A 25,524-nucleotide genomic window follows, 5' to 3' on the forward strand; every position below is an offset into this window, starting at 1 on the left:
TCGTATGGGACACTGTTTAGTTTGGATTGATTGATAAATTGCAAGACGTGCCACGCACGGTATCCAGGTTTAAACTTAGCAAGTACGTGTGTACGTTCTCTTTTTCGAAATCCTAAACCAGCTAGACTTGCCAATTCTAGACAAAAGGTGGCTTGTAGCTCCGGTAATAATTTCCTTCCTGCTTGCAGATAAATATTTTACTTCCACGGCCCTCTACGCCTAAAAGCAATAGAAGGTGGAACGTTAAGAGGAAATCTGCATGAGGTTTTTCGAAATCTACAATCTAAGCTTCCACCTTATGCGTGTTCGATATTACCAATTCATTATTGGTATTTATAGTAGTATTATTATTATTTCAATCATTTTATCATTAGCATTGTTTTGTTCTTGAATACAGTTATATTTATATAATCAAGTCTTGAAAAATGTTTCTAAGCATATATCATCAACACTTTTCGAACACCGACACTTGTCCTCGCTTTATTAATGTTGGATGGTTTTCGTTGCCTTTACTTCACTGCAGACGTAATCGTGGTCAAATTCTGTTTCAGTGCGAAGTGCTTTACGGTATCCTAACGTGTTTCGAAGTTCTAAGTTGTATCATGCTTAGTGTTCCGCGAAAGATCACCAGAGAACTTAGACCATTCCATGCTAACGACTGTCTTCAACAACGCTCAATAATGAACACGATCATCATCCTCATCATCAGTCTATTTTACGTCCACTCTTATGACGATGGCCTCTCCCAGCGATCTCCAAAAACCTCTGTTCTGCGTCAACCGATTCGAACGTTCCCCCCGAATTTCCTAATTTTATCGCCCCACCTAGTCTTCTGCCATCCTCGACTGCGCTTTCCTTCTCTTGGCGAATATTCTGTAACCGTAATGGCGCATGGGTTATCTAACCTGCGCATTGCATGACCTGCCCAGCTCCATTTTTTTTCTCCTAATATTAATTCGAATATCGGCTATACTCGTTCGTTCTCCCACACAAAGCGCTCTCTTTCTGTCTCTCAACGTTATGCCTAGCATTAGTTTTGCGATCGCCAATTGCGCTGTCTTTTAATTGATCTCAAGTTTCTTTGTGAGTCGCCAAGTTTCCGCCCCATATGTCAGGACTGGTAAAATGCACAGATTGTACACCTTCCTTTTCAATGATAATTGTAAGCGTCCTGTCAGGAGCTGACAATGTCTGCCGTATGGGTTCCAACCCAATTTTAGTCTTCTGTGAATTCCTTTCTCGTGGCCAGGGTTCCCAGTGAGTAATTTAGCTAGGTAAACGTACTCCTTCACAGACTCTAGAGGCTACTGGTGAACCTGAACTCTTGATCATTTGCCCGGCTACTCATGATTGTCTGTGTCTTCTAGACATTATTCTTCCAGCCCCAATCTTACACTCTCTGTTAAGGTCCTCAATCATTTGTTGCAACTCGTCTCTAGTGTTTCTGAACTGGGCAATGTCATCTGCAAACTCCTGAGATATTCGCTGTCGATCATTACTCTTCAGCCTTTGCAGTTTCTAGTTTGAATACTAGTTCAAAACACGTAATGAACAGCATTGTAGAGATTGTGGCTCCTTGTCTGTCACCTTTTTATAAGTATCTTCCTAATTGTGTAGAATCAAGACAACTGTGGAATCTCTGTAGATATTTTCCAAGATATTTACGTAGGCGGCCCGTACTCCTTGATAACGTAAGGCCTCTATGACTGGTGGTATCCCTAGTGAATCAAATGCCTTCTCGTAATCTATGAAATCCATATAAAGAGTCTGATTGTTCTCTTCGCATTTCTCGATTACATGATTAATAACATGGATGCCATCCATTAGAGTATTTCTGTCTGAAGCCAGCCTCTTTCCTTGGTTGACCAAAGTATAGTATTGCCCTTATTCATTGAAAGTTACCTTGGTGCATATTTTGTACAATACTAGGAGAAAACTTATGGGCCTGTAACTTTTCGATTATTTAACGTCTCTCTTTTTGTGGAACTACATTATACTGAGTCTCTATAACGCTTATTTTTTTAACTCCATATTGTTCATGAATGTTTGCTTTGTTCGTTTCCGAGGTCTTTTGTTCATCTACCCTTCTCCTCATTTGTGTTCGACGCTTGTTCTATGTGCACTCCTCTTTTAAAAATATGCCTCTTTATTGATCGTTTTTTATGCTTATTGCCTACATTTTTTTTCTTCGTTCATTAGGCAATGGATGCATGTGCCAGCACAAAGGCCTTATGGTTGTTCCTGGGCACGGTAAATAAATAAATAAATAAATAAATAAATAATAATAATAATAATAATAATAATAATAATAATAATAATAATAATAATAATGTATAATTTTTTGAAAATGCTGGTCAAGAAAGATTTGAAAAACTCAGATACGGCTCCTTCGGAGTAATGAAAGCGAATCTCAGCGTCCATGCATTTATGCACAGCAAGCACCGGACGCTATTTCAGGAACCGGAAATGCGTCTTGGTCGTCATCTGCCGCTTTGCTTTCGCAAGTTGAACTCTACAAGCAGCGCGATTTAGTGGCTTCAAGCATTCTCTGGTTTAGGCTGTCCTTACCGCCAGAGGAGTGATTTAAGGAAAAAATTCGTCGGCGGCATCTTTACTGCAACAGAGATTGCCAGAGAGGATGGTGAAACACGTCCGATCTGGTTTTCGGTAGCTCCGTAGCAATTAGAATACGCTATGAGAGACTCCCTCTGTATGTAGAGTGACATTGGCGTCGCTACTTTCCCTCACAATGTTCATATGAGAAAACTTGTTGGACCATCTCCCAGACAAAGTTGGAATTGTATATCGGGAAACGCGTGCGTATGTAGACATCACATGCGCGTGGCGTTAAGTGAATAATTCGTTATTTTGAATTTGGATTTACCGTGCCCCTTGTTTTAATGATCGCCTGAAGCGCTTGGGCGTGGAAGCAGACTTTTTCACTAGACAGACAAATTCGAAAAAATGAGGAGATGGTCACAGCGCCAAAGTGTTCAGTTCAACCAGTTGTCGCCTCGAGTATGAGCCCAACACATAGGTGCCCCAATTCTCATTCTAACCTGGCGCTGTAGACCAAAGCAAGGATTTAGCACATGAATGATAAACTTGCTCGAACAAAGAATCATAATTATACACTGTGATTATGTAACGGATGCCGGCTGTTAGCTATTACTGCCTGAAGCCGTGTTTAGGTGCCCGCACGTATAAGAGTCTGCGATGAATATTTCCGAAAATATATGTTTCCGTCTGTCTTTTGTAATTATGAGTGGTGGCATGTAGTGTCCTTGATAAGAATGATACATATTTTGACCTATACGCATTGCAAATATTTACTGCACCATTGTGCGTCAGCGTCCTGTGTACTTCGGTGCGTTGCAGCTTTCTGGCAAGTGAACGCGTCCACCTATGTTCGCAAGTAAACATTAAACAATTATCGTTACACGCTTTCGTTTTACCTAAATTGCTCCGTTATTCTTCCTTATATTAGAGGAAGTCTATATCAATGTTCATATTCTGAGTATACATGATGCCCTCAGCGCGACAACGCCGTCCTTCATTAACGAATTGTCTGCTTTGAAAGCGGAAGAAGGGCGACTGTAATAAGGTCAATGTATTGAGCCCTACTAGGCATCTGGAAAGGGCGCATGTCAAGTTACTCGTCCCGAGACAACGCATAGCTACTCGGGAGGAAAGCTGCCACCGATGTCGCTAGTGCAGTTGGCTCTATGCAACAACCAACCCATACCATTGCCCGCATTTGCCTATATAACGCGGGCTCAATGTTCAATAAAAACAGGTAACATTAGAAGACAGTTTTTAAACTTCCCTTCATGGAATAATTTGTGGCTCTTTCATGTTAGTGTACGCTTCCGAACTTAGTCTGATTTTAGAAAACTGTGGCAATACATTAACAAAGGCATTCACGATGCCAGTTGTGATAGCTTTAAAATTAGGTACAGTTACTCTCAACAAGAAATTTTTGATCGTTGTAGTTTAACGGTAAAACGACTTTCATAAATCAATTTCGAAATTCGAAGTGCTGTTGTAGCCTGCTGTACACTAGAATAAGTAGATCATTTACGGTATTGGTGAAGACACTAAAGCCGATCGCCACAAATCACTTTCAGAATATCTTTTCTTTTCTTTTTTTACTTTCAGGCTTGCAGGTATGCAATACTTTGAATGAGTGGCCTTAAGGCAACTTTCACAAGTAAGTTCTTACATTCGTTAATCGCAGCAATGCGAACAATTGTGCTGATATGTTGCGATCAATCCTACAAATCAGTAGTAGTTCGTTAGAAGGCTTACGCTCCTGATGAGGCATATATTTTGCTAGTGTGGAGGAATATGACGCTTTTTGTAGCCTATGACTAGAGTCGCAGGCAACCAGTCATCCTTTCCTTGCAGGAAGTATTAGCAAACCCACACTCTACATCATCGAGTTAGAGGTATCCCTCAAAATTGCATCATCTGCACCTTGGGACGAACTGTTGCTGAAAATTCAAGCGCCTCGTGCTGCCGACCGGCAACATGCACGCGGGGCCATCTTATCAGGACATCGTGTAGCTCCAGACCCCGGCGAAAGGGTGGAAGCAATTATTCGAACATTCTAGAACATTATACTAAGATGAGGCGGGAATGCCCGGATCCAGACTGCAAGCTTAACAGAGAAGAAGCCATCGCATTACGCCGACTTCGAATAGGCATTTACTTTTTCGGTTCTGTGCTACAGGCGATGTATTGCTCACCGCATAGAAGAGACAGCAAATTCTGCAATACCATCTACCACATGACCTGGGAATGCAACAAGTACCCACAGACTGCGCCGAACCAAGCACCTACAGAGAACCACTGGAATTTCCAGAATACAAGCCGAAGTCCTAAGAACCAGCTACAGCGAGTGAACGAGATCACGGCTACCTAAGATAGGGTTGCAGCCCACCTCTGGGCACTAACAGCTTGGTGTCTGAAATAAAGCTTTAGAGCGCAGCTGCTTGGCACCCGTTCCTGAGTTCAGCGTCATCGTCCTTCGGCGTGACTGCGCGAACGCGCTCGTGCAACTGCACATGCTTTCATTGTCGTCGTCTTCAACAGATGGCTCTGATACTGCTCATCGCCTCGGTGTTCCCTTACTGTCCCATCCACTGTGAAGGGGCTGGCGGCACTTGCCCAATGCTAATCAGTGCAGTGATTTTCGGTCACATTCTTTGCCTCAATATGCCGCAAAATTGAAAGACATATGGACAGGCACACAAATTTCGCATTAGGGAGTATTGGAAATGCCGATAACTTTTATTCACTCGCTAACGTTGTTTGCTGCATCAGCATGTGGCGATAGAAGCGGTTCTTTTACCTCCCCTGTATCGATAATGATTGATATCGAAAAGATTTCGAAGTTCGTCTCCATTTACCACAAGCGTTTCTTTTTTTTTAAGTATTGTCTCTTTTCTCATTCAATATATTTTCGGGTTTATGCTAGATTTGACTTGTATACAAGCACAGAAAAGCCATTCTGAATTCAGTTTCGCATAAATATGCCAGTTGCTCATTGTGTTGAATGCACAGGTCGTGTTGTATGTTCAAAATTTAACAACACTACGGTCTCCAAAGCTAACGAGTTGAAGTGCATTCGGAAAGCAACAAAAATTCTGTTTTTACTAGATTTGCAGAGGATAAAATTGTATATTACCTCTCGAAATGTTGTGTTGAAGTATGTCGGGAGATCTTGAGACATATTCTTGAAACGACTGTCATAATATACACAAGCATCCACGGTGATTCCTTGGCCTATTGGGTCTCTTGGTTTTCCTGTAAAGAATGGTGTAGCTGACCTCAGATTTTTTAGATATGTCGGAAACTGTTCAACCAAAATGTGTAGAACATAGAAGACTAGTTCTTTATGTTTTTTCAACAGGTTGACAATTGATCGTGGCCAATTCTCAGGAGTCTTAACAGGCACTCATGCCAACCATTTTGTTGCTAAAAGGTAAATTTCTTTGCAAACATGATTTTCTTCGGCGCTCTCTGAAGTGAAATTATGCTAGTCTGCACTTATGCACAGTATAAATATTCGTCGTGGTGATAATTATTAACAATTTGTACACATCTCTAAAAACATATGACGCACACACCACCATGCTTTAAGAAATCACATAATCATTGTGTCGCAATAAAGGCTCTATATAACTTCACAATTTTCCTTCTACATTTGCATAAAGTACACCATAATCAAAGTAGACATACAAAATTTGCCATTCATACTGTATCTCCTGGAACTACAGATTTGTTAGAATATGCAGCCTCAAACAAATAAATGTTCAAAACTCTTAATCGAGCGTGCAGAAACACAAGGTGAAAGCAAGTATATCTTTATGAGCATTTTGTACTTAACGAAAGCATAAACGGTTATCTAAAATGTAATATGAATTTTCTGCGCACAGGGGACCATAGTATGAGTACAACCTGCGACAGAAAAAGGAGTCTTTTTCAGAAACCAATATGTTGAGTCCAATTGGAAGCTGTGTCAACGGCAAATATCTTGTTATCACATGTTTAGAAATTAATTCAGCGAGTGACTTATCTCGCTGTCCTCGAAAACTTGCTGTAGCATAGGTGTGTGCACAAGTGGTCCCGACGACGGCCTTCTTAATGTTATCGCCGCCACTGAACGGTAAGCTACCGTGCTCCCTCGACCATAATACACATGCTACATTAGAACCAGTTGAAACGCTTGTGGAGCCGTAGATAACCAATACTTATTTTGTACTCCACAGACGTTCTGAGATCTTCTGTCGGTCTATCTGTCTGCCTGCCTGCCTGTGTAACCATCTGTCCGCACACTTGAGTCGATGTGTAATCCATGTCTGAGTGGTTGCGGCATAGAGTAGTTCTGGTGATGGAACAGCGCTCGAAATCAAGCATCCGGCCATCTTTGGTGACAGCTCTGTGAAGCTCCTCAGTCAATTCGCTTAACGCCGATTTGCGTTATTGAGTGTAGGCCGCTGCTACTTGTGCCACTCTTCACGCCGAAGTCTCCCGCGATGAAACGGTAGTTCGGCGTCGCCTTCAAACAAACTTCGATGCACACATTGTCCTATATCACGCAATACACCCTGCGATATACTCATACAAGTACCCGCACTGCAATCAATACGCTTCTTATGCCATTCAGCTTTGGCGTGCCAAAGCACCTCCAGCCTGCAACTACTTCCTCATCCTGCCCTAAATCGTTGTGAATCAGAACTGTGCAGCTCAGGCTTGCGAAACCATTAACGGCTGGTCAAGTTCGTGTGACGTGCTAACCTTCTGGACTGAGGAGTCTATCACCAGCGAGTTAAGACCGCTTTGAAGAACCAATCTTTGACCTCTTAAAGGTGTAATAAAGTTTAATACCAGTACTATTTTATCACTCACCTTGATGCAACTTGAAAGTTAAGAAAGGGGCTGACAGATAGAGTAGCACGCTAGGCGTGCTCAGCAAGGGCCTAAACTTTTGTCCCACGAACACAGTAAATGAATTTCAGCTCCACAAGGACCTTTCCGAATTTTCCCGACGAATACGTATCAGAGACTTCTTCGCAGTTAACAACGCACCAGACATTGGGGCCACCACCACTTAGTGCTCAATCTAATAGGACTCCCGAGCCACAAGAAGCCATGAAACATGACCTATACGTTGAAATGGTTAGTAAATACACTATAAGCCAATCAAAGACATCTAAGCGACATAAAATATAACTGCGTCGGAGGGTTGTATCATTCCAAACCTTAGTTGCGGAATGACATCGTTATTACGAAGCACGGGTGGAAGTAGTCTTATTTGGCCAGTAGAAAACTAGAAGCGCGAGGCCTATGGACAACTAACCAGCCCAGAATATTACCCTAGCCAGGATAACAATCCGATATTATCCTACACAGTGACAATTATCATGCGGCTGAAATCATTCTTGGCTGATGAATGGATGACACCGCCAGAATAGAAATTTCTTAAACCAAGCAGCAAAACTGCCGAGTGCTCCTTCCTGCTTCCAAAAATTCATAAAATTCCATCCACTGAACTATACACCGCTAATATCCAAGGGCGCTCGTAAATATGAAACAACAATGCCCGACAGAGAGCATCTCCAGATTCCTTAGCCGCTTCCTTGGTGACTTTCTAAACGAACGCCAAAACGTAATTCTCGCAACACTAGACGTCACGGCCCTGTACACCAACATTCCTATCCCCGATGGTTTATCTTTGATAATACAAACGCTGTCTAAACACAATGCACATCATTCTATTGCAGTCTATTTGTCTCTCCTTGAATTCGTTCTAACATACAAATACTTCAAATGTGACGTGAGTTACTACCTACAAATACATGTGACACGTATGCGTACGCCTTTTACACCGACCTACGCGAACATATTGATGGGGATTCTAGAAACAGATTTCCTGTGGCGCTGCACTGCCAAGCCCTACACGTACCTACGATACATAGACGACGTATCCATATAAAAGGGACATGGTCGAGAAAGTCGAGATAAATACGTAGCTTTTCCAAATTCTTTTCACCGTACAATAAAATTCACATCAGAATTTTCAACGGAGCCCGTAGACTTTCTGGACACAACAATATACATTGACACTGGGACAGTAAAGAAAACGCTGCATAGGAAACCTTTCGACAAACTGTACGTAGAATATACGAGCCACCAACCCAGACATTCCAAACAAGGAATATTTAGAGGCCAACCATACGACTACGTCGCACTTGCGTTGAAAACGAAGACTACATAGATAGACTCGATCACGTTAAAGAATCCCTATCAAACAGGAACCACCCAAACTATGCCACCCAACAAGCTTACACTGATGCAACCAAACTTGATCAATCCGAGGTCCCCAAGTCCCACCCGAAGATCCCAAGAACAACAACGCCTCTTCTTACTACTAAATTCTCAAACGCACTCCCAAACGTGAACAATATCCTCAGTAAATACTACCCAATTCTGACCAGCAACCAGAAACTACAGATTTTTCCCTACCCGCCCAGAGTAACCTACACATGCAACTGTATTTAAAGGATATTTTTGTGCATGCCAAACTAAGGACAAAGACCAAGCTAGGAACCGGTCCCTGTGGTCGGCCTAGATGCTCTACATGCAGGCATATACAATCTACTACTACGCTGAAATGCACAGCGTCCAATTACTCGCAAAAGGTAACTACGAGTTTCACCTGCACATCGAGCAACGTAGTCTACTGTCCAGAATATGCCGCTTGTAGCAAACAATACATACGTGATACTGGACAACAAATTCATACAAGGCTCAATTGTCACCACGCATATACAAAACAATTTAACTAATGCAGGAGCAAACCACTTCAATGAATATTCGACAAAGCAAGGCTCCATGTACTGGAAACAAATTTCCGTTCACCTCATAACAGGAAATATACGGAATCATGCGTCAAACACAAGTTGAGATGGCTACACCCAACGGCAATATATTTCGAACGTTGCAACTTCGAATATTCAAAAGCTGTAACTTAAATCTGAAATTCTCATATAGTCAACCAAGGCACAATGACATTGTGGCGCCAGCTAAGCTTAATTCTTAACTTCACCTGTTGCTCCATTTCCAACTTTTTCCCCTGCCTACCAATCAATTTAATACACTTTCATGTTTTTACATTCATATCAAATGCAGGACCCCTTTCCCATGAACGCCTGCCCCCGCCCTTTATACAATACACACGTGATACTGGACAACAAATTCATACAAGGCTCAATTGTCACCACGCATATACAAAACACTTTAACTAATGCAGGAGCAAACCAGTTCAATGAATATTCCACAAAGCAAGGCTCTATGTACTGGAAACAAATTTCCGTTCACCTCATAACAGGAAATATACGGAATCATGCGTCATACACAAGTTGAGATGCCTACCCCAACGGCAATATATTTCGAACGTTCCAACTTAGAATATTTAAAAGCTGTAACTTAAACCTGAAATTCTCATATCATCAACCAAGCCACAATGACATTGTGGCACCAGCTAAGCTTAATTCTTAACTTCACCTGTTGCTCCATTTCCAACTTTTTCCCCTGCCTACTAATCAATTTAATATACTTTCATGCTTTTACATTCATATTAAATGCACGACCCCTTTTCCCATGTACACCTGCGCTTTTTCTCATGTCGCCCTCCCACATTTGAATCCGGTTTCGGTCCTTCCCCCCGCCATTTTTCTCTTTTTAATTATATATGTTTTTGACACACCCTCTACCACAAATTCCAAAGTTGCAGACGCCAGGATACCTTTTTCGGTACCTGAACCACAGAGCTTATCGCCACTTCTGTATGCTGCCGTGACGACACCTACGTTGAGCAACTGGGGCTAATATGTCCCTTGAAAGGCCACGCCGCTGCCTTCTAGCTACGCCATGCATTTCACCCCAGACTTCTTGTCGGCATCTTAACTGCTTCAAAATTACCCGATGCATTGCTGCTACGCTACTAAAGCCATTCTTTCAACTGATGCATTTTTAGGTCTTTTTTGTTTCTCGCGCACTGACCGCCTTACGGGTTCTTGTAAAGCCACAACAACGTTCCGCCAACGACACTCCTGAATGCTCTCTAACCTCCTGCTTCGCCAACAGAATCCCATGCCCTTCTTTTTCTTTTTTTGGTATTTTTCCCCTCTTGGTGTCTTTTTCTGCCTCCTTTTCTTTCTTTTTTTCTCCCCGTCTTCCCACCCTCCCGCTCTTGTCGCCTCGTCTTAGGAACCACACTCACAGAGGTCAGGCAACAGTGCTCATTCTCTTGGAAGTCTCTCCCTTAAAAACCAGCCGTCACCTACAACAACCGCATGTGACATAACTCTACTAACCCTTTAAAGCTGACATGCTGAGGATAACGAGGCTGCCTTTGACAAAGTCCTCCTATCGAAACGTTGGCCACCCTTTCTGAGGCACCTTATCCCTGTTTATAACAGTCACGCTAATTTGGATATCAGCGAAAGAGAAACTAGATATATAGTACACTGCAATATCCCTTTTTTAATGCAGATTTTGATCACAAGGAATGTGCCACACTTAGTTAACTAACTTCAGTCACTGCGCATGCGCCACTGTGTATGTTCCGCAGCCTATGTGGTGTTGTATGAGTCGTGGGTCGCTTTTTCATCGCGAGAATAGACTGCATTTTTTACAAGCACTGCTCCAGGAGGGGACATATTACAGGGAAATGGAGGTCTCAGGAGAAAATCTGAGGTTGTAATAATGCGGGCGGCGCTGAACCTCGAGAGCACCACAGGGTTAGCTGGAGGATAAAAGCTGGAAGCAGGGCCGCCCATGGGTTGGGGCAGCGAAGGCCGAAGCGTGCCTGGGGGTGTTCACCTACAAAACTGGCGGTCCGCGATCGCGAAGAACCGATCTTATACACCTTTGGCAAGCGCTGGCCTCGTAGAGCCCCAACCCACGAACGAGTCCGCGTTCAGGCTATCGTGTCCCCGTGGCCGCTTTCGTGTCCTGGAGGCGCCGCCAAAAATGCGAAATAATGACATGTTTTCTTCAATAAGGAAATACACGCATAAGTAAATATAATTATGTCGAGCCGCCAACTTGTGACGTTAAGTTCAGCACTACCGGGCCTCGTGACTACTGCCGGCACGCCTAGGGATAAACGGATACAACACGGGCTAAGAAACGGCTCCGTAGTGCCAACGTAAAGTCATATTTTCAGGAGAAAAAGTTCCCACATTTCCTGTCTTGCCCCCAATCTCAGTCGCTCATGCAATTGCACTAGCAATTGTAAGTACGCTTCCAGGCCGCTGTATCTTGAAAGTCATTTCTGAAGTAGACACAGTCGACTCTGCGCTGTGGTTTCGCAGTTTAGTTTGCGTTGATGTGAGGCGCCGCTCGAAAGTCAATTGGCTAACTGCTACAGCCGTGCTGCTTTACTCCAGCGTTTTGACAGCGAATCTATCTATCTATCTATCTATCTATCTATCTATCTATCTATCTATCTATCTATCTATCTATCTATCTATCTATCTATCTATCTATCTATCTATCTATCTATCTATCTATCTATCTATCTATCTATCCATCCATCCATCCATCCATCCATCCATCCATCCATCCATCCATCCATCCATCCATCCATCCATCCATCCATCCATCCATCCATCCATCCATCCATCCATCCATCCATCCATCCATCCATCCATCCATCCATCTATCTATCTATCTATCTATCTATCTATCTATCTATCTATCTATCTATCTATCTATCTATCTATCTATCTATCTATCTATCTATCTATCTATCTATCTATCTATCTATCTATCTATCTATCTATCTATCTATCTATCTATCTATCTATCTATCTATCTATCTGTCTGTCTGTCTGTCTGTCTGTCTGTCTGTCTGTCTGTCTGTCTGTCTGTCTGTCTGTCTGTCTGTCTGTCTGTCTGTCTGTCTGTCTGTCTGTCTGTCTGTCTGTCTGTCTGTCTGTCTGTCTGTCTGTCTGTCTGTCTGTCTGTCTGTCTGTCTGTCTGTCTGTCTGTCTGTCTATCTATCTATCTATCTATCTATCTATCTATCTATCTATCTATCTATCTATCTATCTATCTATCTATCTATCTATCTATCTATCTATCTATCTATCTATCTATCTATCTATCTATCTATCTATCTATCTATCTATCTATCTATCTATCTATCTATCTATCTATCTATCTATCTGTCTGTCTGTCTGTCTGTCTGTCTGTCTGTCTGTCTGTCTGTCTGTCTGTCTGTCTGTCTGTCTGTCTGTCTGTCTGTCTGTCTGTCTGTCTGTCTGTCTGTCTGTCTGTCTGTCTGTCTGTCTGTCTGTCTGTCTGTCTGTCTGTCTGTCTGTCTGTCTGTCTGTCTGTCTGTCTGTCTGTCTGTCTGTCTGTCTGTCTGTCTGTCTGTCTGTCTGTCTGTCTGTCTGTCTGTCTGTCTGTCTGTCTGTCTGTCTGTCTGTCTGTCTGTCTGTCTGTCTGTCTGTCTGTCTGTCTGTCTGTCTATCTGTCTATCTGTCTATCTATCTATCTATCTGTCTATCTGTCTATCTATCTATCTATCTATCTATCTATCTATCTATCTATCTATCTATCTATCTATCTATCTATCACGAATAGGCAGCCAATAGTAGATTACGTAACGCTTCAGGCTGTGGTGCTCGGGGAACAGGGTTCGAAACAACTGTTGGGCCAACTTGGGTCATGGGTATGTGATGCTTTGTTCTGATACTAACCTTTATGTTGCCTAATAGATTACTGGGGAAGGGGGTTTTAATATTTGGCAGTGGCACATCTTTCGCGCTGACTCAGTATTTGCCACTCGGTATTTGCTGCACTACACCGAACCTCTTCGATACCAACTTATGTGAATAGGTAATTGTGACTGGGAAAGAGCCCCTCTAAATAGACAATGTACGCAGTTTCATTTCTTCTATACTCGGTGCATTGAAACCTGCGTTGAGCATTGACCTTACAGCACGGCGTATAGACGGCGCAACGTGGCCAGGAGGAATAAGCGTACAGTATCGCCAATGCTGCGGGACCGAAGCCCGGCTGCACTTGGCCTAGCCGAGCTTCCGATGGGCAATTTCGACCAGCCGAATGTGCCAATAAAAACCCGGTAAAATTTCTCTTGCTCTCAGCATAATCAATCTTATTTCACAAGGGGCTCCTAAAAAATAAGATCCCGACGGTTAGTTAAGTAATTATTTATTTTACCCTGAGGGTACATTGCAGTACATCAAAGCGGGGACGGGCAATCGAACATTATTATATTAGTCTCATAATAGGCAAGGAATAACTGAGAAAATACCTTGGATCGAAAAATGTGACAGCTCTACCTAAACTAAGTATTGCAATATATACAGTAAATCTGTAATACAACACGCGGAAATACAATAAAGAGAATAGAGTTACACAATGGTTAAAGACAGGCTGATAAGCACTGAGGCCTTTTTAAAACATAAGGGGTCGCCCATGCCTGTTATATACCCAGGGAGCTGGTTCCAAAGTCTTGCACTCTAAGCCAAAAATGACAATGAATTGGTAACTGTGCTACTTTTGGGATCATCAACCTTCTGACGGTGGTCGAGGCGCGCTAATATGAAAGACGCGGAACGTATCAACAATGAAAACAGGTATGGGCTCTGACAGTAAATCTTATGAAAAAGACATAGGCGAAAATATTTCCTTTGGCAAGCTGCGCCACGAAGGCACCAGGAGTGTGGCGCTTTTCAAGGAACGTCTTTTACACCAACGCTTTTTGTGAACTGTGTCATGAATGCACTGCTTAAGTGCGGTCTTCGATGAACTGCGCACCAACTTGCTCCCCTGTATTTATTGCTTTTAGTCTGCGGTGAGAAAGAAAACCATTCACAGCCTTTGCTCGTTAAGGCGGCCATGTGCCGACTTCTTGGCAGCGCTACTGGATGGCGCAGCGTGTGCAAAAGGGGCGCAAGGGAGGAGCCCGGTGGCAGCACGATGAGCTCAGCGCATGCCCGGACGTGCTATGTATTTCGGAAGTCAGGCGCAGTCGTCGTGGCCGCGCCACCAGATGGCACAGTGGGGAAATTCTGGGCAGGAGTGACGTGCAGTACACGCCTCATATACAAGGCGTTTCCACCAAGGCAATACATAGCGTCGTTAGATTGCATTTATTACCAAAAAGACAACCAAAAAGACCCACACAGGAAACACATAAGAAAGGAAAGAGGCGTCTTTCCTGTCTACTTCCATCTCCCCTGTGTACGTCTTTTTGGCTCGTTTTTTTCTTAAATACAATGCACCAGTAAGCCCAACAACATGGTTTTCCTTATATTGCTTCAATGCTAAGCTAATCATCTTCATCATTTGAGCCCCGACGTGGTTGCTTAGTGGCTATGGCCTTGGGCTGCTGAGCACGAGGTCGCTGAATCCAGTTCCGGCCACGGGGGCCGAACTTCGATGGGGCGAAATGTGAAAACACCCGTGTACTTAGATTTAGGTGCACGTTAAGGAACGTCAGGTGGTCGAAATTTTCGGAGTCTCCCACTGCGGCGTGCCTGATAATCAGAAAAAACTTATGGCACGTAAAACTCCATACTTTTTTCAACTTTGTAAATGGCCGCTATCAGACTGCAATAGCAGGTCACTGAGCCAGTCCTTGGTAAGCATACGGCGTGCCGCGATTCTGCGCTGAAGCGCGCGTCTCTTACACATGGTAACTCAAACAAAAAGAAGAATGAATTCCTGCTCGAGTACTGCAGTGATTAATACTGCAGTACTGCTCGAGTACTGAAGTGAGTAAAGCACTTGAATTTAATAATAATCTTCGTAGCTAATTGGGAAGAACATAGCTTAAAATTACAGGGATAGAGAACACATACAAGGCGGGAAGTGTACGGAACACGCGGTACGTGTACAGAACACCAACAGCGCAACTTTTTATGTTAGGCTGATATACACCGCTGACCTCATCTTCTGGCAACACAATCCAAGATCGAAGAGAACGCAAATGGTAATTACCAGTGTACATTCTTACTCAAACGACGTACCGCAATCAATTCTCAATTTTTTCTCAATGAAGTCCTATGGTAATATCTCGCCAGATATTTGTAGTAAGTTACTTCACCTCGGAAAAGAAGGTTAAATTTAATTAAATGTCGCCGATTTCTTTGAAAAACGAAGCATCGATGGCGATAGCGAAGTTGTAGACAAATATACGTCTTAAGGATAGCGCAATAATTGGCAGTATGCGCTCGTATTCATTCGCATAGTTACTAACCCTGTAAGCCTGGTGTCACTCGTAGACAAGCAGGTATGAACATAATTCAATACCAAGGAAACTCTCTGTCAAAGCACTGGAGTGAGGAAGCGCAGCAGCAGCAGCGAGAGAATTTAAATTCGTGATGTCTCTCGGTTCCACACCAACCAAGGAGTGAAAACACAGCGCACATGAAGCTATCAGCGCTTGTACTCTGCCCCCATCGCAGATCGCGTGCAAGACGGGCACGCGCGGCCGCTCCATAGGCAGCAGCCACCCCATCCCCTACCCTCTCCCCCCCCCCCGGTGCCTTACACGCGACGGAAGAGGGCGCACATGCTCCCCGCTTTCTTACACTTGCGCACACAAGATTGAGCTGCCTTCGCCGGTTCACCCTCTCACGCTTTCCGTCGCACTTACATCACACCGTGCGCTGCGACTATGTTATCACCCTTACACTTGATATCGAAAATTATGGCTAAACATCGATGGCCCAAAGGCACCTTTAGTTTCCTTAAAATTCATAGCGCAATAAAAACTAGTGAGTCCCCAGGGGGCAAGTAGCACCAGTCGACAGGCGTCTGCGACTAGGGAACCTGCACAGGGTGCACTTTTACTTTCTGGCAAACTTCGAGGCTGCAAAAAACAAAGAACTGCACAATAACACACGTACTGATACAACGATAAGTTTTCCTGTTGTAGTGTTTTTTTTGTTGCCCTGTTTTCCGGGATGAAGCTACCATGCCTTAGCCCGCTTAACTGTCATTTTTTACAACGTATCTCTGTCGCCAGTTGCACATCTTCAACGACAGTTAAGAATGTCTTATCGGCACTGAACAGTATCACCGGTAATAGGCTGTTCCTGGTGGGTGCGCCAAGTGGAAATTAAAACATGACAGGTACTGTTTTTAACGTAATCTGGCACGAGCGGCGGTTAGAGAAGAAGTATGTGAGAACTATCTACGTAATTGTCATTGTCAGTCAGTGTGACTCAGTCAAAGAATGACTGAGTGAGCGAATGAGCGAACGAACGAACGAATGCCTGTGCAAATGAACGAATCAGCGAGCGAACGCAAAAAGGACCTAAAAGTACGAGTGACGAACGAGCTAAACATACGAAAGTGAGAACGAAAGAGGGAACAACTGAAAGAATGAATGATTACGAGACTGAATGAATGCCGCAGTTGAATACCAAAGAAGTCAGCAAAAGTATCAAAGAACGAGCGACGAATGAACGAGCGAACTAACGAACGCCTTTCTTGCCGAGTCCAACCCCGACCATCGACCACCGTTCAGAGACTCCCGACCAACCAGTCCAACGTGAACAGTGACCACGGTCTCGTAATTGTACGAGAAAAAATTTAAGACCTCGAAAATTGCTCCAGGCGGCCTAATGTTCTCTTTTATGCCATAACAGATTCGGTGAAGTCTGAAACTCCAGGAAAGTCAGAACGACTCGTAAATATTTTTCTCCCCCCATCAAAAAAAAAACATGGGTTTAGGATGGCGCCAATAATGAGAGTACATCGTGTGGACCGCTTTTCGTCTTAGAGGAAGCGACCTACCATAGCCATATTTTTTGTTGAGAAGGCCACTGAACTGGTTCTGGGCCGAGGCTATAAGTTAACAGCTCTAATTTGGGGATCTCGCGAAGTTACCTGGAAGCTGTTCATGAAAAGTGAGGGAAACTTCTATAGTTCTTGCAAACAATGGATAAAGAAGGGGACAGAGTACGTTTTCGTTTGAACAAACATTTTTTAACAATGACGTTTACGAGTGGGAAACCAATGAAGGCCCGCCTGTTCTTGTTTCCCGGCACAGGGATGAATGATATTCCTTCTTCGTTTGCTTGAGCTCAGTCCACCTGCCAGCTCGCCTGTAAAAGTGCATTATGGGGATGATAAAAAGTGCCCCTTTATCTTCCGAACGTAAAGTCATCCAATAAGAAGTGGACAAAACGCTCCGCAAAGGGGTCATCGAACCATAAGCCAGCCTATGGGCTTCGCTTGTCGTCCTTGTGAAAAAAAAATAAACCGCCTGGCATTTTTTGCGGCGATTATTGGCAATTAAACAAGATCACACGAAAAGACGTCGACCCACTTCTGCGCATCGATTAAGCCTTCGACTGCTTGCACGGATCCAAATACTTCTCGTCTACTGATCGTCGATCCGCAGACAGGCAGATTTCAGTTGATGAAATGGACCGCGAGAAGACGGCCTTCTACACACCTGATGGTTTGTATCACTTCAAAGTCATGCCTTTGGCCTATGCAATGCCCCTGCGACATTTGAACGCATGATGGACTCTCTTCCGCGAGGCTACAAATGGACCACCTGTCTTTGCTATCTTCACGAAGTTATTGTTTTTTCTCTCACGTTCGGCAGCCACTTTTCCCGACTGGCTGCAATTCTTGCGGTATACACAAAAGTCGGATTTACGCTCAATGGCAATGCAGGTAAGGACACCTTGCGGAGGCCAATTTCGCCGTAAAAATCAAAGTGGGTGCAGGCTGCTTCGGATAGAGCAAGACACCGTCCTGCACTGTTTTGTCCTGACATTCTTCACTTATGTATTTGCTTTACATTAGTGTCGTGATGCTTGTACGGCAAGATATTCGAGACAATTTGGTGCTGTTTTTAGCACAGGCACTCGATTTTATGTTACTGTTGGCTTAACTAGAAAGGCCGTATCAGCCAAACGTGGCACCAAGATACCGCAGCGCGTGCGGCAAGAAACGTGTTTTGCCCTAATGGATCAAGGGCCATCGATTGTACTTGGAAGTATAGACTGCGCTAACTCCAAATTTTTACACCTTTGTGGATATTTAATGGGCGTTCGGTTGTCTCATTGCTAACGCCCTCACCTTTACAGGGCAAGATTGAATTGTTGGGAACAAATTATGATATATTCTTGCCACCTTTCTTCAGCCAGTAAAATAAGGATAGCTGTGACAGGAGACTGGAAAATTGCAATAAAATAGGTTTGAAAGCTATCGCTGTCAAATAATCTTCCCCGATATTTCCGTGTACCCAAGGCTGTCAGAAACTTTTAGTTTTTAACCACGCTTTTTTACGCTACACGCTTAATTAGGGCTGTTTGTCATGCTGTGTAAGATGTTTTTGAGCCCTCGCGGTAGGATTGTAACCCATGGGACAAGCGCACACCCTAAGTGTGTAAAATGTTTTATAGCGTAGGTTCTCGCGAAGCTCGCAGTCGCCTTTTTGTTCTCACCAACCAGCCAGCCAAAAGAATGCGCAGACGAGCATAACGTGGTCATGCATTGCTGAGAAGCCCTCGTTAAGTAACTAGAATAAGGACAGGCAGTGCCGAGAAGCTCTTGTGCGTTACTAAGGACAGTTAACAATTTCCCGGCTTTATTTCAGTGGTTGCGAGAGACCCAACTGCGGCTTCTCCCGCCATGTATTACTCTTTATTTTTCTATCCTATCTTTGCGCTAGCTCACTCGCTTGTCTAGTTCCGCACCAGAAAGCAGAAGAAAGACGCCTCACACTCTCATTTCGTGAAAGCATCAATTAAAGGAACCATGAAGCTTGCTTGAACTTACGGTAATGAAGTACCGAGAAAGTTACACTACGAGATCCTCAATAAGGAGGCTTTCAGAATTGACATAAACTGGCCTAACCAAAATGAAGGTTTCCTTACAAAGGTAAGCAAGGCTTCAAAATGTGGGGCGAAATGTTAGATGTAAAGGTTTTATTTGGAGCGAATTTGGGAAGTAATACTGGTCTTGAGCGAATCGCATTGATGCTGTATATTCTGGCTGGCACCCATCCAAAACAAATGTTGCAACTATAGCTGTAACATTACTACATCCATCCCTTGGTAGTCACCTAACCTTGCTCTTACAATAAATAATTATAAATGCTAATGTACAGCTGCGGACTAGTAGTTCATCGGAAAGATAGCATACAAAATTCAAATATTTTCTTACAATCTTAGAGTTGTCTTCTTTTCAAGGAATGTGGACTAATTAGAAAGAAGAGGCACACATTCCTCTGTAATTACGACGTTACAGATTCCACCTGGTCTAAATAATTTAGAACAAAAACGTATTAAAATACTTTTATGATGCCCTTCCTGTTGGTAGCACTGGTCAACAGTACGCTTGACATATGAGCAAAATTTTGTTACCAGTATTTCCGTAAAAAACTTGAGAATTTAGAAGTAAGAGCCTCGAAAAGCCAGTAGTGCGTACGTCTTACATAACCCATCAGTATTAGTTATGATTATGGAGCTTCTGCTCTGCCGTCATAAGCATCCTTGTCAATTGCTTGGATTGGAAGCCACGGAACAGCCAGCAGTTCTTCTCATGAAGAAAAATCTTTGCTAGGCACTCGCTTTTGCGTAGCTAAATGTAGAAGCTTCGCATTGATAAAATATGAATTTGGATCATATCAGTTCGAGCACAGTTGATCTCCACTCACACGGAACACAGCTTACAACTGCTCATATTTTCTAGCAGCTCCATTAGTATTAAACGTATAGTTCATGCTATTTTTGCTGTCGCGACATTTTATGACAATAAGTATTATTCGTTTGTAAGTGCCGCTCGTAGGCTGCTTTGTACTCCTAACCGGTCGCATAACCAGATCGAACGAACAATTCTCTGCATTTAACATTGCCAATGCTTTCTTGCTGTGAATAACACTTGCGTACTGATTCCTTATTCATCTTCCGCCGGAAAGGGAATATCGACGCCCACGAGTTAACGCATTGAAGAAAGTAAAACGTGAAGAAATACTGCGTTTCTTGAGGGGCAAGCTTAACTCCAAGGAAGCAGGTTTCTCGGGTGCAGGAAGAATGACTGCGAGCCATTCGCATCACTTGTTAGAGCTTCGGGACGTTTTGTTGCCAAATACATGGCTCGGGTTTCATCGTAAATTTTTCAACTCCTTTGTGTGCCCTTCGGATCGCCTAAACGGTTGGAATTCAATTTAGGGGTTTTAAGCGCCAAAACAACAATTTGATTATGAGGTACGCTGTAACGGGGACTCAAAAATAATTTTGCTTACCAAGGGATTACCAAGAGATCACAAAACGTTACAGGCACATCAGGAAGCACACGAATAGTAATCTCGCTGCATTCGTCCGCTTCTTCGTCCGCACCTTGCCCGCTTCTTTGTTATATATTTTTTCCACTGTAAAACTCAGCGCAAGGTAATCATTCCAAAGGGTACTATATCCTCCCAGTTAGAAATTCGAAGAGAAGCTCGTCATCCGCAGTATACTGACTGTAACTTCATTGAAATAGCGAATCATCAAGGAGCAGTGCTGGACTATTCCGGTGCCGGTTGCGCATCACGGGTTCGCAGCTTGCCTCCTCCTCCCTTACTTGTTAGTGATTCCACCCGCGCCCGTAAATGTGCGCAGTTGTCTCTTTGGGATCGGGCTCTCAAACCTCGCGCGCGGCTTCTCTTCTTTCACTGTCCTTTTGGTCTGCACCCACGATTTCATCATCATCATCATCATCATCATCATCATCTTCTTCTTCTTCTTCTTCTTCTTCTTCTTCTTCTTATTCTTCTTCTCCTTTTCCTTCTTCTTCTTCTCCTTCTTCATCATCATCATCATCAGCCTGGTTACGCCCACTGGAGGGCCAAGGTCTCTCCCATACTTCTCCAACAACCCCGGCCATGTACTAATTGTGACCATGTTGTCCCTGACAACTTCTTAATCTCACTCACCCACCTAACTTTCTGTCGCCCCTGCTAACGGTACCCTTCCCGTGGAATCCTGTCCGTAGCCCTTAATAACCATCGGTTATCTTCCCTCCTCATTACATGTCCTGACCATGCCTTTTTCTTTTTCTTGATTTTAACTAAGATGTCATTAACTCGTGTTTGTTCCCTCATCCAATCTGCTTTTTTTATCTCTTAACGTTACACCCATCATTCTTCTTTTCATTGCTCGCGCTTCATCTCTTATCTATTTACTATCGTCCTCGTCACTCGACTCGTCAGAGTTTTTAAAGCAGATCCCACGCGCTGTAAGAATCCCTAGCTCTGTGCGTGACAGACGGCCGCCGTGAAGCCACCCAAAGGGTTCCAAGTAACAAATACGGCTATTGTTCTAGCTTTGCATTCGCGCGGGCGCTCCGTGCCAATGAGCGCATGATTACACTAGTCAAGCTATAATAGCCTTTTTGCGGTAGGATAAGCCGTGGAGCAGCCGTGCCGGTGGTGAATTCTTGAAAAGATTATTTGTCAAAAAGTATGTGTAAATCATCAAGGGAAATGTTTGTGAGTTAGTGGCTATATTAAGAATATCTTGGCAGCGTCGTTATCTCCTTAAAACGCCTTTGTTTCTGTACGTCTGGCTTGCATCATTGGTGAGGCAAAATATTATTCATAATTCGCTTTCTTTTCCGAAATACTAAAAAAATTGCTTCAAGTATTTCTCTTTGAAGAGCTCTTGCTATAGAGCGCCAACATTGACATAACGATGACGAACTCCCAGAGCTACTAGCGGATGTTTTGTTTCTAATGCTAGGGTATATCTTCATCAAAACTAACAGCGGCTTTTAAATACTCGTGCATTCATCATGGTTAATGATAAGCCGGAGAAATGTGCCTGTTTCACACGAAGAAACGAAGCGCTGAAACCAACACCCAGCTATAGCACTGCTCTGAAGTTCTCTCAAAACCATATCGCGATGTCAAATGTACTAGGGCTGATGCAGGCTTTAGCAGGGAAGAAGTTTAGGCGTGTTGCTGGGATACATACGAACTGGGATACATACCGCAAGAAAGACACAGGGACTCAAGGGGATACATAGCGCCCTTCCCGTGTACGTGCTTGTCCCTGTTTCTTTCTTGTGCTATGTATCCCAGTGCTGATGCAGGCGTCTCACCTAGGTAGTGCGCGAGATAAGACCGAAAAAGACTCACACTTATTTTGTCAGTATACGAAGGTGGAAATACAGAAATGTATGTATCTCGACGTTTACTGTCCGTCTTTCTCAGATAAGTGCATTAACCACGATTATGAGGGCACAACTGCTCAGCAGAAACGTTAGAGTTTGTGCGCGCGACGCTCGTGGCAGCCGGGGAATCCAGAACGCTGACCACAATTTGACAGAGACAATTCAGTAGAGCACGACGTCTTTGTCACTATTTAATCGAAATGCACGGCGTGTGTCTGGTGGCCTTCTAATCTTTGTCACGCCCGTGCCACCCATTTGTAGTCTAGAGAAAAACAACTCCACAACGCTGGCGCCAACAATGACGGTGAAAATACGCCTGAAGCGTCAAAATTTTCTATAATAAATCGCAATAATAAAACGGCATCTGTAATGTAGCGAAATGTTTTCAACCATGCGTGCTGCTCCTATAGGGCTTACTCAATTGCAGAAACGTGCATCTATCTCATAAGTTTTTCTTCAGCTTCAGCTGCACAGTCGTGTCTCACCGCTCGCGTGCGGTTAGACGGCAAGGAGCAGCTGCCGCCACTCCTACTCTAGCCGTGTCAAGCACAGACTGCGATTTTTGCCATGGCATCTCCCACGTTTGCTATCTGATTGTTGTTGCAATAACATCGCATCTCCCGTGAAGATTTCATCGGCTGGAGAAACTGTCACACGTAGAATTACAAAGTTGCCGTGGATGAAGGTGTATGCATAATGAATGAAAACACGCAAGGATTCAAGGATGTGTACATGCCCATAATAACGTAATGACCTAATAATGACACATTTTGTTTGGTTGGTATACCTCAGTATTCATATAGCTTGGGGAAAATATGTTGCCCAATGAGATGACCTGTGCAAGCTTGCACAACATCAATCAGAGCTAAAAATGCTACGAATAATATTGAGACCTGCTAGACGCAGGTAGCCAGCGCGTTCGCTTGCACACATGCTTCATACAAAAGTAAATTTTGTTTTCATCTGAATACAAAGATGATAGAAAACGTATTACACGTGCAACGGAAGTTCATAACCCTATAAGAAATCCTATTTTCATCTGGAAACTTGCATTAAGACAGAGCTTTGCTGATATTACCAGAAAGTTCCCACCTACACATTTTGAAATGCCGTAGGAATCGGCCATATGCGATATACCTTAAATAGGCTTCGTAGCATCATTAAGTTGCGCTACATAACCTGGCTGATCACTAGCTCATGGCACCATTGATTCGGGAGTAGGCGTGCAGACTGCCAGGATGCAGTAAAAATAGATGGCACCAAAGTTGGCGGCACTAGGGCGCGCAGTTCTCCTTTACTTCCACTTCTAGGGCTGCGTCTACCTTCTCATGTGGGTAACAATATTTCTAGGAAAGTTCACATGCTAGTTCCGCATAATCAATGTTGCCTATGTGAAAACAATAACACAACCAATGAAAAGGCATCGCCTGATGCCTGACAGTAAGCTAGAGCTTCCTGCATTTCGTTACAAGACAGTCGAATTTGAATGCATATATTTAAATTGTCAAAAGAAATGCATGACTGGAAATTGAGCACGCTTTCAAGGCCAAGATTCATAGATTGTAAACTCTGTGGCGTTATCGGAACATTAAAAGAAGTCTAGTTTGCTCAATTTGGTAACATTAGTGAAATGTTCATTGGATGTAGAACACCGTACTGCGCATTGAGCGACGCAACTAAACATTGCTTCACAAAACAGAGCACTTGCAGTTCTCAAGCATCAGGCGTACCGTATTCAAATACTTTTCGAGAGAACCGTTCCATATATTACGTGTGAGGCAAAGTAGACTCGTCTCGCACATTTTGGGCACACTTGACCTAGCGTACTAAGTTTGGCTACACAGCTTCATAGTATGTCTCCTAAAGAGCAATGACTGTGCATGGAGAAGAGCAAATTTAGACGCGTTCTTTTCAATAGCATGCAGATAGCACATTCATGTTTTCCTTTTTTTTCGAAAACTAAGGCCCAATTCGCTTTGTGAATATCATTGTTTCTCAAGCGAAAAATAAACCTCGTTGAAGAACGTTTGTTCTATATTCCCTTCTGCATGATTTAGTAGGCTTAAACTGCAGCAAAAGAGGCATTTATAATGTAATATTTTGCATATATTGAGTCGTAACTCATTTTTGCTCTAGGGAAATGCAACAAAGTATTTGTTGCAATATTTTTCAACACAGCACACGGCTACCAAATTTTGTGATCACGAAGAATATACGTTAAGCGTCGAGCAAACAATGCTAATGAGTACACTTTTCATAAACTGCATAGACGTATTTCTGACACTGGAACATTCGAAAGACAGTTTTCCCACCTTATTTATAGAACAACGTTAAAATGAATGGCATGCACGTTTTTTTCCAAGTCCAATGTAATTTTATATTGTATTAACAGAAAAAGCAGAGATATACTGACTACCTTGAGCAAAAGTCGGTGGGGCTGTACTGAGAAGTACTAGGAAGCATAGATACAGAATAGTCTTCATGAACTGCTCCATAGTGCAAACTACGTAAAGCCGGAGAATGTACTACACATTTGTCATGGACGTTACTTATATATATTTGAGCACGCCGCCTACCGAAAGGATTTAAAAGGTCATCAATTGATATTTAGTAAAGTTCAAGAAGACTGTCGGTTGAAGACATCAGTAGTAATGAAAAGGTAATAAAAGTAAATGTGAACACAACGGCATGCAAAAAGAAACAAGCAGACAAAAAGAGATTTCTGACCGGCAGACTACCTTCTGAGCAATGTAACTGTTTCCTTCCCAATTTTTTTGAAGGAGGGAAGGTTTCAAA

The 25,524-nt window shown here is 43.2% G+C and overlaps 1 protein-coding gene across 1 annotated transcript in view; it reads right to left on the minus strand.

Moving 5' to 3' along the window:
- Positions 1 to 25,282, minus strand: part of LOC142564850 (uncharacterized) — a 74,457-nt gene extending 49,175 nt beyond the window's left edge. The window contains exons 1-2 of the mRNA XM_075676031.1: positions 25,145 to 25,282; positions 5,690 to 5,808 (exon numbers count right to left, since the gene is read on the minus strand). Coding sequence (XP_075532146.1) covers positions 5,690 to 5,808; positions 25,145 to 25,223 — 198 coding nt within the window. The 5' untranslated portion in view covers positions 25,224 to 25,282. The remainder of the gene's footprint in view (positions 1 to 5,689; positions 5,809 to 25,144) is intronic.
- Between the last annotated feature and the right edge of the window lie 242 nt (positions 25,283 to 25,524).

This window comes from Dermacentor variabilis, chromosome 11 (assembly GCF_050947875.1).
Source record: "Dermacentor variabilis isolate Ectoservices chromosome 11, ASM5094787v1, whole genome shotgun sequence".
Taxonomy (NCBI): domain Eukaryota; kingdom Metazoa; phylum Arthropoda; class Arachnida; order Ixodida; family Ixodidae; genus Dermacentor; species Dermacentor variabilis.